At 48.3% G+C, this 17,583-nt stretch overlaps 1 protein-coding gene across 2 annotated transcripts in view; it reads right to left on the minus strand.

Annotated features, from left to right (window-relative positions):
* LOC123769670 (protein kinase C-binding protein NELL2a) overlaps window positions 1-16,900 on the minus strand; it is a 288,242-nt gene extending 271,342 nt beyond the window's left edge. For both annotated transcript variants that reach the window (XR_011223568.1, XM_069308717.1), the window contains exon 1: window positions 15,762-16,900. Coding sequence is in view for 1 of the 2 variants with exons in the window: in XM_069308717.1 (XP_069164818.1) it covers window positions 15,762-15,876 (115 nt within the window). In the remaining variant the exon portion in view is untranslated. The remainder of the gene's footprint in view (window positions 1-15,761) is intronic.
* Between the last annotated feature and the right edge of the window lie 683 nt (window positions 16,901-17,583).

Raw genomic sequence — 17,583 nt, forward strand, 5'->3', positions numbered from 1 at the left:
TTCTTTCACCTAATGCTCCTGGTCACCTAGTTGTAAATAAGCACATGGGAATTAGACAGCTGCTACGGGCTGCATCCTGGAGATGTGTGTGTGTGTGCGTGTGTGTGCGCGCACGTGTGTGTGTGTGCGTGTGTGTGTGTACTCGCCTAATTGTGCTTGCGGGGGTTGAGCTCTGGCTCTTTGGTCCCGCCTGACTGTGTGTGTGTGTGATAGTGAAATATATGTAGTAGACATGATAGAAAAACCTGGTCTGGAGACAGTACAAAAGAGAACCAACGGTTAGAAAGTTGGGGTCCAAGAGCTAACAGCTGTATCCTGCAGGCACAAATTAATATAAATCAAAATGGAAATGTTCGTTTGTTCAAAATCGCTAATCTCCGAAAGTTCTTCACCGATTGCCTTGAAATTTTGACACAATGTTCCATTCGCATCCGAGCGGGTTTATATATACATATTACATAGATGTCACGTCTGTAACGGGAAAAAAAAACATGCATTTTTATTAAATTTGAGTTTTTCATGTTTTTCATGTGAGGGGAAATCTTTGAAACCTCTTCACCGATTGCTTTGAAATTTTGACACAACATTGCATTCGAATAAGCGCGTGTTTTTATATATACCTACTATATACATGCGTCACCTGTGACAGGAAAAAAGATGCGTTTTTTTAAAAACAGCGCCATCTGTTGGACGTAAAAGCAACACACACACTGTAATCTTCGAAAGTTCTTCTCCGATTGCTTTAAATTTTGACACAACGTTCCATTCGAAAACGCGCCTGTTTTTATATACCTACTATATAGATGCCACACCTGTGACAGGTAAAAACATATTTAAGAAAAAAAAGTGCCATCTGTTGCACGTAATAGCAACACACGCTATACTAAATATGTTACGATTCCATTTCAATGTTTCTGATTGCATCGATAAATTGAATTTTCATACATTTCGATTAATTTTTTATTTTGATTTAAGTATTGTGTTTGACATTGCGTTGGAATTCAGCTGTGTTGTTTACCATACGGTTCATTTCGTAAGTATAGATGCCACACCTGTGACCAACAAAAACATTCTTTTTTTAAGAAACATCGCCATCTGTTGCACGTAATAGCAACACACGCTATACTAAATATGTTACGATTCCATTTCAATGTGTCCGATTTCATTGATAAATTGAATTTAAATAGATTTTTATTTATTTTCATTTTGATTTAATTATTTTGTGCGACATTGCTTGTAATAGAGCTGTGTTGTTTACCATACCGTTCATTTCGTCAGTATAGTTTATTTCTTATTTTTTCATTGTTTTTAATTTCTTTTCTTTTTTAACTATTTTTCTCATATTTCAGTGATGGGAACATCAGACCATTTGATGTTCCCAATTTTCTGATGGGAAGATGAGATTATTTGGGGATGCATTGGACGAGGGAGTGGGGAATGGTGGGGAGGACGAGGGGACGTGGGGTTGGGGGTAATGGTGGGGAGGACGAGGGGACGTGGGGTTGGGGGTAATGGTTGGGAGGACGAGGGGACGTGGGGTTGGGGGTAATGGTGGGGAGGACGAGGGGACGTGGGGTTGGGGGTAATGGTGGGGAGGACGAGGGGACGTGGGGTTGGGGGTAATGGTGGGGAGGACGAGGGGACGTGGGGTTGGGGGGAATGGTGGGGAGGACGAGGGGACGTGGGGTTGGGGGTAATGGTTGGGAGGACAAGGGGACGTGGGGTTGGGGGTAATGGTGGGGAGGACGAGGGGACGTGGGGTTGGGGGTAATGGTGGGGAGGACGAGGGGACGTGGGGTTGGGGGTAATGGTGGGGAGGACGAGGGGACGTGGGGTTGGGGGTAATGGTGGGGAGGACGAGGGGACGTGGGGTTGGGGGTAATGGTGGGGAGGACGAGGGGACGTGGGGTTGGGGGTAATGGTGGGGAGGACGAGGGGACGTGGGGTTGGGGGTAATGGTGGGGAGGACGAGGGGACGTGGGGTTGGGGGTAATGGTGGGGAGGACGAGGGGACGTGGGGTTGGGGGTAATGGTGGGGAGGACGAGGGGACGTGGGGTTGGGGGTAATGGTGGGGAGGACGAGGGGACGTGGGGTTGGGGGTAATGGTGGGGAGGACGAGGGGACGTGGGGTTGGGGGTAATGGTGGGGAAGACGAGGGGACGTGGGGTTGGGGGTAATGGTGGGGAGGACGAGGGGACAGGAGAAGGTTGCTGTGGCTCAGCAACCCCCACGCGTTGCTGGCCCACAGCAACGCGTGCCCGGGTACAGCTAGTAGTAAATAAAATAATAAAAACACACACACATGCACATTTGTACTTTGTACACCTCGTGATTGACAGTTGAGAGTCGGGACCAAAGAGCCAGAGTTCAACCCTGGCAAGCACAACTAGGTGAGTACATCTATTGAAACATAGTAACTATACACCTCACCAGGTTCTAAGCCTAAATACTAAATGCCATCCTAAGCCTGAATATACGTAATCTTAGGCCTAATTTAGAATATGTGGATCAGGTAGAGAAGTAACGAGGGGGCGTAACTGTCGTTACCCCTAGACGGTCTGGGACAAGGGCCCAGGAGAAGGGGCGTAACTGTCGTTACCCCTAGACGGTCTGGGACACGGGCCCAGGAGAAGGATCAAGAGAGGTCATCACAGGTCACAATATCTCAGAATATGAGCAAGATAGTCTGCTGATTACATCATTTCTTGAGGTTATCTTGAGATGATTTCGGGGGCTTAGCGTCCCGGCGGTCCGGTCCTCGACCAGGCCTCCTTTTGGTTACACACCCCCCAGGAAGCAGCCCGTGGCAGCTGTCTAACTCCCTAGTAGTAGACATCTGTCAACCCCGTGGGGTTATGGGGTTGTGCCCTGGGTGTCTAGTTGGGTGCCGCGCCTGCTGTGGCTGTCAAGGCCAACCCGAGAATGACAGTCTCGACCGCAGCGAGCGCAGATAAACGCCGAAGCGGGTGCGTCTGACAATGGTGGAGACCTCCTCTGAAGTCTATTATCCTCCGCCTGCCTCTTCAGTTCATCCTAGAATTGCTGGAGTCCCTTCTGCACTTTACATCTCCAGGCAGATCTGTCCGCAGCTGCTGCCTCCCAGGTGTTGATGTCAATGTTCATCTGCTTGAGGTGGAGTTTGCAGGCATCTTTGAAACGCAGCTGAGGTCTTCCAGTGGGTCTCCTTCCTGATGCCAGTTCTCCATACAAGAGGTCCTTCGGTATGCGGCCATCGACCATGCGTGTGACATGTCCCAGCCATCGCATGCGTCTCTGCTTCAGGAGAGTGAACATTGAAGGGACTCCTGTTCTCTCGAGTAGTGATGTTGGTGACGTGGTCTTTTCCACGTGATGTCGAGGATGCGTCTCAGGTTCCGCATGTGAAAGGTATTGAGCCGTCTCTCCTGGCGAGAGCGCAGGGTCCAGGACTCCGAGCCGTAGAGAAGTGTACTCACCACACATGCCATGTAGACCTGTGCCTTGGTGTGCACTGTCAGTTTGGCATTTTCCCAAACATGCTTTATGAGCCTGGCCAGTGTGGTTGCGGCCTTCATGATACGTCTGTTGAGCTCAACAGGCGTATTCTTGTCTAACTCCCAGGTACCTATTTACTGCTCTATCCTCGTCAGTATCTCGTATGTTGTGATCATATCCCCTCTGTTCCTTCTGTCCTCTAGGGTTGCGAGATTTCGTTTCCTTACCCTATGTTCGTAGCTCAGCCCTCCTAGTCCTGGCACTATGTTCGTAGCTCAGCCCTCCTAGTTCTGGCACTATGTTCGTAGCTCAGCCCTCCTAGTCCTGGCACTATGTTCGTAGCTCAGCCCTCCTAGTTCTGGCACTATGTTCGTAGCTCAGCCCTCCGAGTCCTGGCACTATGTTCGTAGCTCAGCCCTCCTAGTCCTGGCACTATGTTCGTAGCTCAGCCCTCCTAGTCCTGGCACTATGTTCGTAGCTCAGCCCTCCTAGTCCTGGCACTATGTTCGTAGCTCAGCCCTCCTAGTCCTGGCACTATGTTCGTAGCTCAGCCCTCCTAGTCCTGGCACTATGTTCGTAGCTCAGCCCTCCTAGTCCTGGCACTATGTTCGTAGCTCAGCCCTCCTAGTTCTGGCACTAATCTTGTTGAAAACCTTTGTAATTATTCAGACTTGGCTTTGTTTCACAATGTGCGGATTCCATGCCGGTGCTGCATATTCCAATATTGGTCTAACATATGTTGCAAATGATGTGTAGATTTTCTTGAAGGAGTCCTCATTTATGTTCCTAAACAATGGTCTTATATTTACAAGCGTCACATATGCTGCCGATGTTATCCTGTTTAGATGTTAGTGGTGCAATTATATCTATTCTCAGATCCTTCTCTTTTTGTTCTCATTCGTGTAGCTACCATCCCCTTATAGTGTAGATGCTTTCTGGTCTCCTCTCTCCTGTTCCCATCCTCATTACTTTACACTTGTTGGGATTGAATTCTGGTGACCATTTGTTTGCCCGCTCCTGGAGTTTGTCAGTTTGCTGCTGTAACTTCCTGCAGTCCTCCAACGTGTTTACATGTCTCGTCAACTTCCCGTCATCAGCAAACATTGTCATGCACGGCTCTCTCCCTCGGGCAGGTCGTTCACGTAAATTATGAACAGCGGTGGTCCCAGGATAGAGCCTTGTGGGACCCCTACTTGTTACATTTCCTCCAGCTTGATACCTCCTCTCTCACTGTGACTCTCTGCTTTCTGTCCTCCAGGTACTCCCTTAACCCAGGTCAGTCTTTTCCCCAGTTATCCCAGTCTGCTTCTCCCTCTTGAACACCAGTCTTTGGCGAAGACCTGTCTCCAGTGGTGGTGGTGGTGGTGTGGCTGGTGGGAGGGAGGGAGGGAGGGAGGGAGGGGGAGGGAGGGAGGGAGGGAGAAAGATTAGATCACACGCAAGGTATTGATGGGACTGGAGAGGGTGCGGGGGGGGGGGAGGGGGCTGTCACGCCTCGTCACCCCACTCTACACACATTACGATATATATATATATATATATATATATATATATATATATATATATATATATATATATAAATATATATATATATAAATATATATATATAATATATATATAAATATATATATATATATATATATATATATATATATATAAATATATATATATAATATATATAAATATATATATATATATATATATATATATATATATATATATATATATATATATATATATATATATATATAATGGAAATGTCTGTTTGCTGGTGCTTGAAGTTAAGATGAAGGTTGGAAGAGAAGTTAGAAGGGGTAAATTTAGGGTGATGGGAGAGAATAAGGGAGTATAGAGGGGGAAGAAAAAGAGTGGAATAGGGGGGGGGGGAGAAGGGTGGAATAGGCAGGCTATCCCCGGACACCGCCGGGTATAATCCCAGTACCCTATAATAAAACAGTCTTTTTTTTGTCTCAAATGCCAATATTATTATATATTCTATGTTTATATATAAATTGACCAAGGTCAGGTCAGGTCAGGTGTTGTGGTTACCGTGGTTTAGAGGAATGTATACACTACAGGCACAAGGTGAATGAAACAAGTCTCGAATCATAGCTTCGAATATATATATATATATATATATATATATATATATATATATATATATATATATATATATATATATATATATATATATATATATATATATGGCTCTATTTGAGTAAGTTAGTATGTGACTTACATGCTGTTGCACCAGTCAGCCCTCTAGTTTTGCTGATGGGGTGGAACGTACCTACAGAGGCAGCGGGGGGGGGGGGGTTGGACAACGTCTGGCCAATGTCTCATAAAGAAGGAAGATCACAGGAAGATCATGCAAGATGGTGTAGGGAGAATGGTAAGGATATAGAGAGGATAGGCAGCTGAATACATACTCAAGGAGTGTGAAGAAAGGTGGGTGTACTCAAGATATTGCAATAGGGACTCTGTGACTGAAAAGGCGGAGTCCAAGAGCTGTGTTTCGCCCAAACTAGACAGTATTCACAGCAACCTTTGTACACACACTTTATTGCCTGTGAGTACCGGTGTAATTGATAGCTGGAGTATGTTAACATCTCTTAACTTATTATTATCCACTTATGCAAATCAATATTTTACCTTATGCCCTTGACACTATTTTTAATATATATATATATATATATATATATATATATATATATATATATATATATATATATATATATATATATATATATATATATATATAAATAGCAATAGGTTTCCTATAGCACAGAGTCAGCTAACTGGTGGGGGGCCCCAGACCCGACCATGTTGGGCACGTAACCCACAGCAACCACTGTGGAAATTTAGGAGAGGGTATCTCCAAGTGCCTGGCCTCCAGCCTCACTCATTCTAATATATATATATATATATATATATATATATATATATATATATATATATATATATATATATATATATATATATATATATACACACTAGATGAGGTACCCGGCGGTGCCCAGGTCTCTATCTCTCACTGCCTCCTTCCCATGCTTCATCTCTCCCATTTTCCATCATTTCCTCCTTCCCTTCCACTCTCCCTCCCACTTGGAGAGTGCTTGCGTAGTAATATGTTTAGTTGTGGTAGTGAGGAATAATTTTTGGTGTGTATACTTAAGGATATATGTAAACCAGGCCACACAGTCTTCACGGTGTAAACCCTATACTCCCCCAGACACGAAGGACATAATGAAGTCACCGTCGACATGGAGAAGTGTTGCCCACAGTTCGATACCCAGCAGATCCTCTACCATCCTCATCGCCAGTAATCCTCCCTGCGGCCCTGTCATCACATCTCCTAGTAGAATGGCACTATGTTCCTCTCAGACCAACCACTCAGAAAGCCAGACATGTTCAACAAGCACAGGACCTTGAACCATCTGAACAAGGACTCTGGATTCTGAACTGAACAAGCAGATTAAAATATATATTTCCAGCTTCAGCGACGCAGCCCCACAGTTCAAAGCTGCAACGCTCTCTCCTCTTAACACACACACACACACACACACACACACACACACACACACACACACACACACACACTTTGCACACACACACACACACACACACACACACACACACACACACACACACACACACACACACACACACACACACACACACACACACACACACTTTGCACACACACACACACTTTGCACACACACACACACACACACCTGTAGTTGCTGCGCCGTTTCCGAGGGCGCCAAGTTATAGACATGTATATAATATGTAAAATATATATGTGGCTACCTCCCGAAATATTTATACATGCGTTTAAAAGCGAACCGAAATAATTGTGCAAATTTAAAATGGCTTGACAAGGCTAATTTCATCATAATTGAATTATTTTATCCCTACCATTAGCAGGGTTTTGGTCGAGTTTCCCACGATGGAGGCATGGTAATCCCGCTCTATCCTGGGAATAATAATCCTGCCGTACGCGCTCTAGGGGGCAAGAGGAAACAAATAACCTGCCACCCATAAGGCCCACACTACCCTTGCATATACCTCCAACTTTCCGCCCTATCGGCGCACTGGCGTGTAGCACTCTCTTGCTCCGTCCACTTGTTTTCAGGCATTCGCCATTTTTAGACCCGGTTTTATCATGCTCCTGAAATTAAATTCGCTTATATTTTGTATTCCGGGGAGCAAAATGGGTGCATGAATAACCGCGTCTACGTCAGTGGTCTGACACGGTGGTGGGGCAGACCCGGTGGTGGGGCAGACCCGGTGGTGGGGCAGACCCGGTGGTGGGTCCCACCCGGTGGTGGGGCAGACCCGGTGGTGGGGCAGACCCGGTGGTGGGTCCCACCCGGTGGTGGGGCAGACCCGGTGGTGGGGCAGACCCGGTGGTGGGTCCCACCCGGTGGTGGGGCAGACCCGGTGGTGGGGCAGACCCGGTGGTGGGTCCCACCCGGTGGTGGGTCCCACCCAGTGGTGGGTCCCACCCAGTGGTGGGTCCCACCCAGTGGTGGGTCCCACCCAGTGGTGGGTCCCACCCAGTGGTGGGTCCCACCCGGTGGTGGGTCCCACCCGGTGGTGGGTCCCACCCGGTGGTGGATCACTGGTGAACTATTACCGGGAATACCAGTGGTGTAATAGTGTTTAAGAGACCATCTGAGACATATAATGGGAACTTGACTGATTTCTGAGTGAATGGTGTATTGAGGAGGTGGACACTGTCCCCTCCTCCCCATTACCTGTGGTTCATGAGGAGGCTGTGTGGGGGAGTCGATGCCTAGTAGGCAGGATGGGTCGAGTAGGAGGCTCCAGAGTCGAGGAGGAGGTTCGAGAGTCGAGTAGGAGGGAGGTGGAGAAGGAGTACTCCTTGACACTGAGATGCTATATACGACCAGGCCTTATCAAGCCGGTCGGCCGAGCGAGGGAGCCGGTCGGCCGAGCGGACAGCACGCTGGACTTGTGATCCTGTGGTCCTGGGTTCGATCCCAGGCGCCGGCGAGAAACAATGGGCAGAGTTTCTTTCACCCTATGCCTCTGTTACCTAGCAGTAAAATAGGTACCTGGGTGTTAGTCAGCTGTCACGGGCTGCTTCCTGGGGGTGGAGGCCTGGTCGAGGACCGGGCCGCGGGGACACTAAAAGGCCCCGAAATCATCTCAAGATAACCTCAAGATCATCTCAAGATAACCTCAAGATCATCTCAAGATAACCTCAAGATCATCTCAAGATAACCTCAAGATCATCTCAAGATAACCTCAAGATCATCTCAAGATAACCTCAAGATCATCTCAAGATAACCACATATACACACACACAATCAGCTACGAAACCTGTGTGTATCTTTCCTCAATCATGGCAGCATTGTTTACATATAATTAAAAACAGTTGAGGCGCCTCACATATATATATATATATATATATATATATATATATATATATATATATATATATATATACTTGATAAAGCCTGACTCTGGTTTACAGCGAGTATAAACCTCTCTCACAATCGATGTATTTCGCCCTTTGCTTGACATTTAATAGAGATATTTCTGCCCGTTCTCTCCACTCCGTAAAAAGCACAACTGTTTTGCTGAACCAGACATGAATGGTCCCAGGTAACCTAACCTAACCTACTGAGGCCCGGTGCGTAGAAAACGTCAGTATTACGATGCTTTAATTTTGACTAATGCGTTGCATTTTAACGCAAAAAAAAAGTAGTTTTCGTCAAAAAAATGTGACGCATTTCAGAGGACAGGATGGGGGTAGGGGGTGAGGAGGCTCGGCCCCCCCCCCACCTAGGCCTATATCATGCTGGTTTGGCCTACCTCACCCTCCTAGTGTCACCCTTCCCACAGTAAGCACCTCTCCCACACTGCTATCATACCAGGCACCCTTCTCGACAGCTGCCACAGTAAGCACCTCTCCCACACTGCTATCATACCAGGCACCCTTCTCGACAGCTGCCACAGTAAGCACCTCTCCCACACTGCTATCATACCAGGCACCCTTCTCGACAGCTCCCACAGTAAGCACCTCTCCCACACTGCTATCATACCAGGCACCCTTCTCGACAGCTCCCACAGTAAGCACCTCTCCCACACTGCTATCATACCAGGCACCCTTCTCGACAGCTCCCACAGTAAGCACCTACTACCTGATCCCTTATACAGCTGCCCTAGACCGTATGAGGAGGCCTACAGGGTGTCAAGAACGAGCTACGTGATGCTAAAAATCCCCACCACACAGGATCCTTAGTCATAGAGGGCCATGTGTTCAGTAGTCTGCACTGGCAGACTCTGGCTGCATTATGATGATATCCTCGAGAACACGAGAGTGAATATAGTGTATAGTATATTCACTCGTGTTCTTGATATATCTTGATATATTCTTGATATGAGGATATCCTCATATTGCACCCAAAATTTGTGGTGCAATATGAGGATATCCTCAAGAACAAGAGTGAATAAAGTAATTGCAAAGCTCCAGGTACCTCATGCCAACTGGTCTGAATGGTCTAATAACTGGTCATTCGGTGATGTAGTGTGGGAGATCATGCCGTAGTTCCTGCTCACAGAGTTTGCACCTGGAGTGCTCAGGATTGAGAGACCCGTCACCTGCAGCCACCTGCCACAGGTAACGGTAACCCAACCTGATCCTGGCAACCACTGTGTCGCACAGTCTATAGTGGACGTTTTGTGCTGCCCATTCGGTGATCTCCAGCAGGGGGCCTCGTAGCCTGGTGGATAGCGCGCAGGACTCGTAATTCTGTGGCGTGGGTTCGATTCCCGCACGAGGCAGAAACAAATGGGCAAAGTTTCTTTCACCCTGAATGCCCCTGTTACCTAGCAGTAAATAGGTACCTGGGAGTTAGTCAGCTGTCACGGGCTGCTTCCTGGGGGTGGAGGTCCTGGTCGAGGACCGGGCCGCGGGGACACTAAAAAGCCCCGAAATCATCTCAAGATAACCTCAAGGTGTGATGGCACAACTCTACGCCTTCTGCCACCCAAGGTTCAGTTATAGTGGTCGCCTGCCTCCCTGACCGCTCCCACTACAGCCCGGGGCCTCTTCATTGGCCACAACGTGTATAATACAAAGTCTTAACCTAACCACAAACGCACGAACCCAACCCTCCCACCTAACCTAACGATGCATAAGAAACGTGGATTTTTGTGAGTCGCTATAGAATCCACTACGGGCTCACCATAGCCCGTGCTACTTGGAACTTCTTGTTCCAGGTAGCGTATCTTTAACAACAACAACATGTGAGTCGCTACTTTTCATGGTACTTTGTAATTTGTACATTGGGAGACCAAAACGTACAAAATGAGACGTATTAGTAACGTATTAGTTACAAGAAAGCGTTGCCTGTCTCTACAGCCTGTAGAAATTATTACGTTATCTACGTTGTTAAACATCCCTAGGAAGCAGCCCGTAGCAGCTGTCAAACTCCCAGGTACCTATTTACTGCTAGGTGAACAGGTACATCAGTGTGAAAGAAACTTTGCCCATTTGTTTCCGCCTCCACCGGGGATCGAAGCCGGAACCTCAGGACTACGAATCCGAAGCGCTGTCTACTCAGCGATGCGTACAAACGCGACGAATCTTCGTCGCTGCCAACAAGGGAGATCTTGACATATAGAGGAAATAATGATCAAAGCACTATTTCCTGGAAGGCATATTTATCATATTAGGCCTAAGAGAGTGTGTGTGTGTGTGTGTGTGTGTGTGTGTGTGTGTGTGTGTGTGTGTGTGTGTGCGTGTGTGTGTGTGTGTGTGTGTGTGTGTGTGTGTGTGTGTGTGTGTGTGTGCGTGTGCGTGTGCGTGTGCGTGTGTGTGTGTGTGTGTGTGTGTGTGTGTGTGTGTGTGTGTGTGTGTGTGCTAGGGCCTGGTATTCCTTCAACACGGCAGGTCAGATTCTGTAGTTACAGTTCGAATTTTCTACAATGTCATTTGGGCTAAATTGAGTCATACAAAAACGTCAACTTTTCTGGCCCAACAGTCCATTTTTCGTACGTTTGACCAAATAGTTTTCGGGGAGAGTGTGGGTTTGAATACCGCGCAGGATACACAGCACCACATCCTCATTAAAACCTGCTAGTATCTATAGCTACTTTTAGATGCAGTGCGAAATATTTGTACTGTTAATAAATCCTGACGACGGCACAGAAGCCTCTGTCTATCACAAGAGATTAAACAGACTTTCAAAATGGACAGAACATTAACAGCCCCGAGCGTAGCCTAACCAACGGGTGATAAGCGAGTACAACAAAACGGAGGTGTCGGATATCAGTCCAAACCCTAGTCAAATTAATGACTAAATTGTAAACAAGTCATTGGGAGAGGTGATTAGGTCAGATAAGGAACCCAAATATACCGTACCGACGGTTAGGTTAGTCTGAGATAAGGTCATTATTGCAGTGCTTTGGTAACTTCACTCAACACAACAATATTGACATTAAACCTTAAACCCGTACCTCAATATTGACATGGCCATCGAGAGTGTAAACCCCACTGTGGTGCTTTAAGTCTGAAGACAGTATAAGTAAACTTACCTCGGGCATTAAGTACATAAGTGTATCCCTACGAAACCTGTACATCTTTCTTCAATCATGGCGGGTTAGTTTAAATTGATAAAAATAGGTTTTTAAGAGTTCTTGAAGAACTACGAGGTTCTTCAAGAACCTTTAACAATCATAACTTTGGGATGAGTATTTTCCAAACTCGAAAACTGTTTAATAAATACAGACTATAGGCCGCCATGATCGAGGAAAGATGTATAGGTTTCGTAAATGGACACCTAAATGCTTGATATATCCTCGTCCTGGTTTGGCTGAGATGTCAGACATGAGGGTGGAGGTCCCATAGCTAACACATAAAGACGGTGATAATTGCATTCTCAGAGCAAACTCTGACACGGGAATGTTTAGGCTATTTTCTGCAAATATAGTCCTTAGGTCTAAATATTGATTTGTGTGTGTGTGAGAGCTGCTTCACATTAGGCTACCCATCGTGTAAAGGTCCTAGTGGTGTAGACTACCTACTGTGAAATAGGCATAGTTGTGTATGCGACCTATCGTGTAATGGACGTAGTGGTGTAGACTACCTACTGTGATATAGGCATAGTTGTGTATGCGACCTATCGTGTAATGGACGTAGTGGTGTAGACTACCTACTGTGAAATAGGCATAGTTGTGTATGCGACCTATCGTGTAATGGACCTAGTTGTGTAGGCCACCTATCGTACAACACACAGTGTAGAATGAGAGTGAAGAGGCAGAGTGTTGAAGCAGACAGTAGGGAAGAGAAAGGGAGGATTTACACGACGTCATGGAAACTTCCCAAGACCTGAACACATTAAGCGGTTGAATGTTCTTGACAATGCTACATATCCAGCTAAGAACTGCCAACATTATTAGGCTATAAACATTTTGCAAGAGCGTGAAACAGAAAATATTAACGTCATGCAAATAGGTGATAAAGCCACTTTCAAGAACACGCGGTATAGCCTCAACTCTAGAATAGCATATAACCTGCCTGTGATGTTCTAATAACCTGTTCTGTTCCCAGTAGGAACAGAACAGTTCGTACTTAAAGAGTCATAAGAACACACATACGACCTATAGGCTCGGCTAGGCTACGACGAATCAAGGTATCCTAATAACCTGTGACCGAATGGATGGTTGCTTCGAGAAACAATTCCCTGATGGGTTAAAAGAGTTTGTATTAATCGTATGTGAAGCCCAGCTTGAGCCAGAGTAGGCAAGAGAGGAAGGGGACGAGCTTGAGGTGATAGCCTGAAGTGCAGCGCTGTAGGGGAAGAACTTTCCCTCAGGACCAGGCATTTGAAGCCGGACATAGGCTACCAGCTGTCATAACATGTGTGTTTAGAGAGAAAGCGCTTGTTGATAACGCGTGTGTGTGTGTGTGTGTGTGTGTGTGTGTGTGTGTGTGTGTGTGTGTGTGTGTGTGTGTGTGTGTGTGTGTGTGTGTGTGTGTGTGTGTGTGTGTGTGTGTGTGTGTACTTACATAGTTGTGCTGGTGGGGGTTGAGCTTCGACTCTTTGGCCCGCCTCTCAACCGTCAATCAACTGGTGTACATATTCCTGAGCCTACTGGGCTCTTATCATATCTACATATGAAACTGTGTATGGAGTCAGCCTCCACCACATTACTGCCTAATACATTCCATCTGTTAACTACTCTGACACTGAACAAGTTCTTCCTAACGTCCCTGTGGCTCATTAGGGTACTCAGTTTCCACCGTTTTCCCTTGTTCGCGTACCACCCGTGTTAAACAGTCTATCCTTATCTACCCTTTCAATTCTTCTAAGAATCTTGTGAGTAGTGATCATGTCTCCCCTTACTCTTCTGTCTGCCAGTGTCGTAAGGTGCATTTCACGCAGCCTTTCCTCATAACTCTTGCCTCTTAGTTCTGGGACTAGCCTAGTGGCATACCCCTGAACTTTTTTCCAGCTTCGTCTTGTGCTTTACAAGGTACGGGCTCCATGCTGGGGCTGCATACTCCAGGATTGGTCTTACATTGTGGTATATAAGGGTCACAAGGATTCCTTACACAGGTTCCTGAAGGCAGTTATGATGTTAGCCAGCCTGGCATACGCCGCAGATGTTATTCTTTTTATGTGGGCTTCAGGAGACAGGTTTGGTGTGATATCAACTCCTAGATCTTTCTCTCTGTCTGTTTCGTGAAGGACTTCATCTCCCTTTCGAAATCCTGTATCTGGCCTCCTGTTTCTACCGCCTAGTTTCGTTACCTTACATTTACTAGGGTTTACTTTAGTAGCCATTTGTTGGACCATTCGTTCAGTTTGTCTAGGTCATCTTGTAGCCTCACACTATCTTCCTGTCTTAATCCTCATAATTTTTGCATCATCAGCAAACAATGAGAGGAACGATTCTATACCGTCTAGATCATTTACATGTATCAGAAACAGTATAGGTCCAAGGACTGAACCCTGCGGGACTCCACTGGTAACATCTCGTCAATCTGAGACCTCACCCCTCTTCTGTTGCTTAGGTACTCCCTTATCCAATGGAGTACCTTCCCTTTCACTCCAGCCTGCATCTCCAGCTTTTGCACTAGTGGTACTGTGCAAAAGCTTGTATGTGGTACTGTGTCAAAGGCTTTCTATCAATCCAAAAATATGCAGTCTGCCCACCCCTCTCTTTCTTGCCTGACTTTTGCCTGGTCGCAGAATTCAATTAATCCTGTGAGGCAGAACTTGTCATCCCTCAACCCATGTTGATGTTGTGTTACAAAGTTCTTTCGCTCCAGATGTTCCACTAGCTTTTTTCGCACAATTTTCTCCATCATCTTGCATGGAATACAAGTTAGGGACACTGGCCTGCAGTTCAGTGCCTCCTGTCTATCCCCCTTCTTGTATATCTGGCCTACATTAGCCGTCTTCCAAATTTTTGAAAGTTCACCTGATACCAGTGATTTGTTATACACTATGGAGAGTAGTAGACACAGTGCTTCTGCTCCTTCCTTTAGTACCCATGGTGTGTGTGGACCATCACTGTAGCCTCAAATGCACCATTAGAAGATATGGTGACATCAGTGTAGCGTCAGTGTGAACGGCAGTAGTGACCGTCAGTGTAGCGTCAAGTATACCATAAGTTGCTGTTTAAAGTACTGCCCTGGGTTGTAGAGTGAGGTACTGCCCTGGGGTGTAGAGGTACTGACCTGGGGTGTAGAGTGAGGTACTGCCCTGGGGTGTAGAGGTACTGACCTGGGGTGTAGAGTGAGGTACTGCCCTGGGGTGTAGAGGTACTGACCTGGGGTGTAGAGTGAGGTACTGCCCTGGGGTGTAGAGGTACTGACCTGGGGTGTAGAGTGAGGTACTGCCCTGGGGTGTAGAGGTACTGACCTGGGGTGTAGAGTGAGGTACTGCCCTGGGGTGTATAGGTACTGACCTGGGGTGTAGAGTGAGGTACTGACCTGGGGTGTAGAGGTACTGACCTGGGGTGTAGAGGTACTGACCTGGGGTGTAGAGTGAGGTACTGACCTGGGGTGTAGAGTGAGGTACTGCCCTGGGGTGTATAGGTACTGACCTGGGGTGTAGAGTGAGGTACTGACCTGGGGTGTAGAGGTACTGCCCTGGGGTGTAGAGGTATTGCCCTGGGGTGTAGAGGTACTGCCCTGGGGTGTAGAGGTACTGACCTGGGGTGTAGAGGTACTGCCCTGGGGTGTAGAGGTACTGACCTGGGGTGTAGAGGTACTGCCCTGGGGTGTAGAGGTACTGACCTGGGGTGTAGAGGAGCGGAGTGAGGACCAGCAGGAGCAGGAGCAGGGGCGGGGCTGGGGGCACGCCCCTGCGGGCCCGGGGCCAGGTCATGGCGACGGGGCTCACCACGCCCATCCTGAGGGTGTCATCTGGAGGGCGGAGTCGTAGGACCGCATCACGCCCACGTGCGGCCAGCCTCCGCCCACGGTCAATATTCCCTGTCCTAGCTGCTGGTGCCACGGTGGGGCGCTCACACGCCGAGTGCCACGGTGGGGCGCTCACAGGCCGGGTGCCACGGTGGGGGCTCACACGCCGGGTGCCACGGTGGGGGCTCTCACAGGCCGGGTGCCACGGTAGGGGGCTCTCACAGGCCGGGTGCCACGGTGGGGGCTCACAGGCCGGGTGCCACGGTGGGGGCTCTCACAGGCCGGGTGCCACGGTGGGGGCGCTCACACGCCGGGTGCCACGGTGGGGGCGCTCACAGGCCGGGTGCCACGGTGGGGGCGCTCACACGCCGGGTGCCACGGTGGGGGCTCTCACTGGCCGGGTGCCACGGTGGGGGCGCTCACACGCCGGGTGCCACGGTGGGGGCGCTCACACGCCGGGTGCCACGGTGGGGGCTCTCACAGGCCGGGTGCCACGGTGGGGGCGCTCACACGCCGGGTGCCACGGTGGGGGCTCTCACACGCCGGGTGCCACACTGAAGCACTTGACACTATAGTCGCTACACTCTCCACTACACCTCCAGTGCCACCACCACACACAACACCCTGGCAGACAGCCTGCACGCGCGTGCGTGTGTGTGTGTGTGTATATACAACCGTCCAGCGACACCTGCACACGCCGACTAGTGCACAGTCCGTGCTCCTGCGGCGCTCATGGCTCAAGTACCACTCCAAAAGTTGGCCGAATATAATGATCCAATATCAATGCTTCTTTTTTCAACGAGTGTAAAGGCATAAGCCAAAGAGCCTGGACAAGGACACAAAACACTGGAGCCTAGAGGGTGGCTTCTCCATCACGCAGTTGCACGTGGGGAAGAGCCATTCATGGTGTGCGTGTGCGTGTGGGTGCGCGTGTGTGTGTGTGTGTGGGGCGGGCGGAAGGTGGCGACCGTCGGGGCGAGGTGCGTGCGCTCGCCGTGTTGACGCGACCAGAGGCCAGGCGGCTCTGACTCTCACCCGCGGCCAACACCCGCAGCCGCTCCCGCCGACACTGCCACACGCCGCCACATCTCAACCCTAAATCCAATTTAACCACTTCCCCCCAATATCATTTTTTATATTAGTCACTTTACACCACTAGTATCTAATAATTAATTATTCATTCACATACTTACTCTCCCCTCTAGGCAATGTTAATGTGGTTATAAATATCCACGCCGGTAAATCACAATGTGGCAGCTGGGTTTTGAGCGCAGATGCGCGTGCGCGAACGTCGTCAGCCCGGCACCGCAATATGGGAAACGGAGAGCCCCCAAGGAAGCAACTTTTACTTTTTGCTATTAATCAAGGAGAATATATGTATTAATCCTCTTCGTCGAGGGCCAGGAGAGAATTTGAGACACTAATCTCCGCTCCATCGGAGCTGCCAGTCTTCGGGGGTAGAGCTGTCAGTTAGGGGTGAGGTTGACAGGACGGGGGATGGATATGCAAGGACCTGCTGCTGCCATCTCCTGCCTGACACATCTTAAGATGTGTCTCTGGACACCTTGCTAACGTGACACATCTCGAGGCGGTGTTTCTGGACACCTTACTAACGTGACACATCTTAAGATGTGTCTCTGGACACCTTACTAACGTGACACATCTCAAGACGGTGTATCTGGACACCTTACTAACG

The sequence above is a fragment of the Procambarus clarkii genome, chromosome 63 (assembly GCF_040958095.1).
Source record: "Procambarus clarkii isolate CNS0578487 chromosome 63, FALCON_Pclarkii_2.0, whole genome shotgun sequence".
NCBI lineage: Eukaryota > Metazoa > Arthropoda > Malacostraca > Decapoda > Cambaridae > Procambarus > Procambarus clarkii.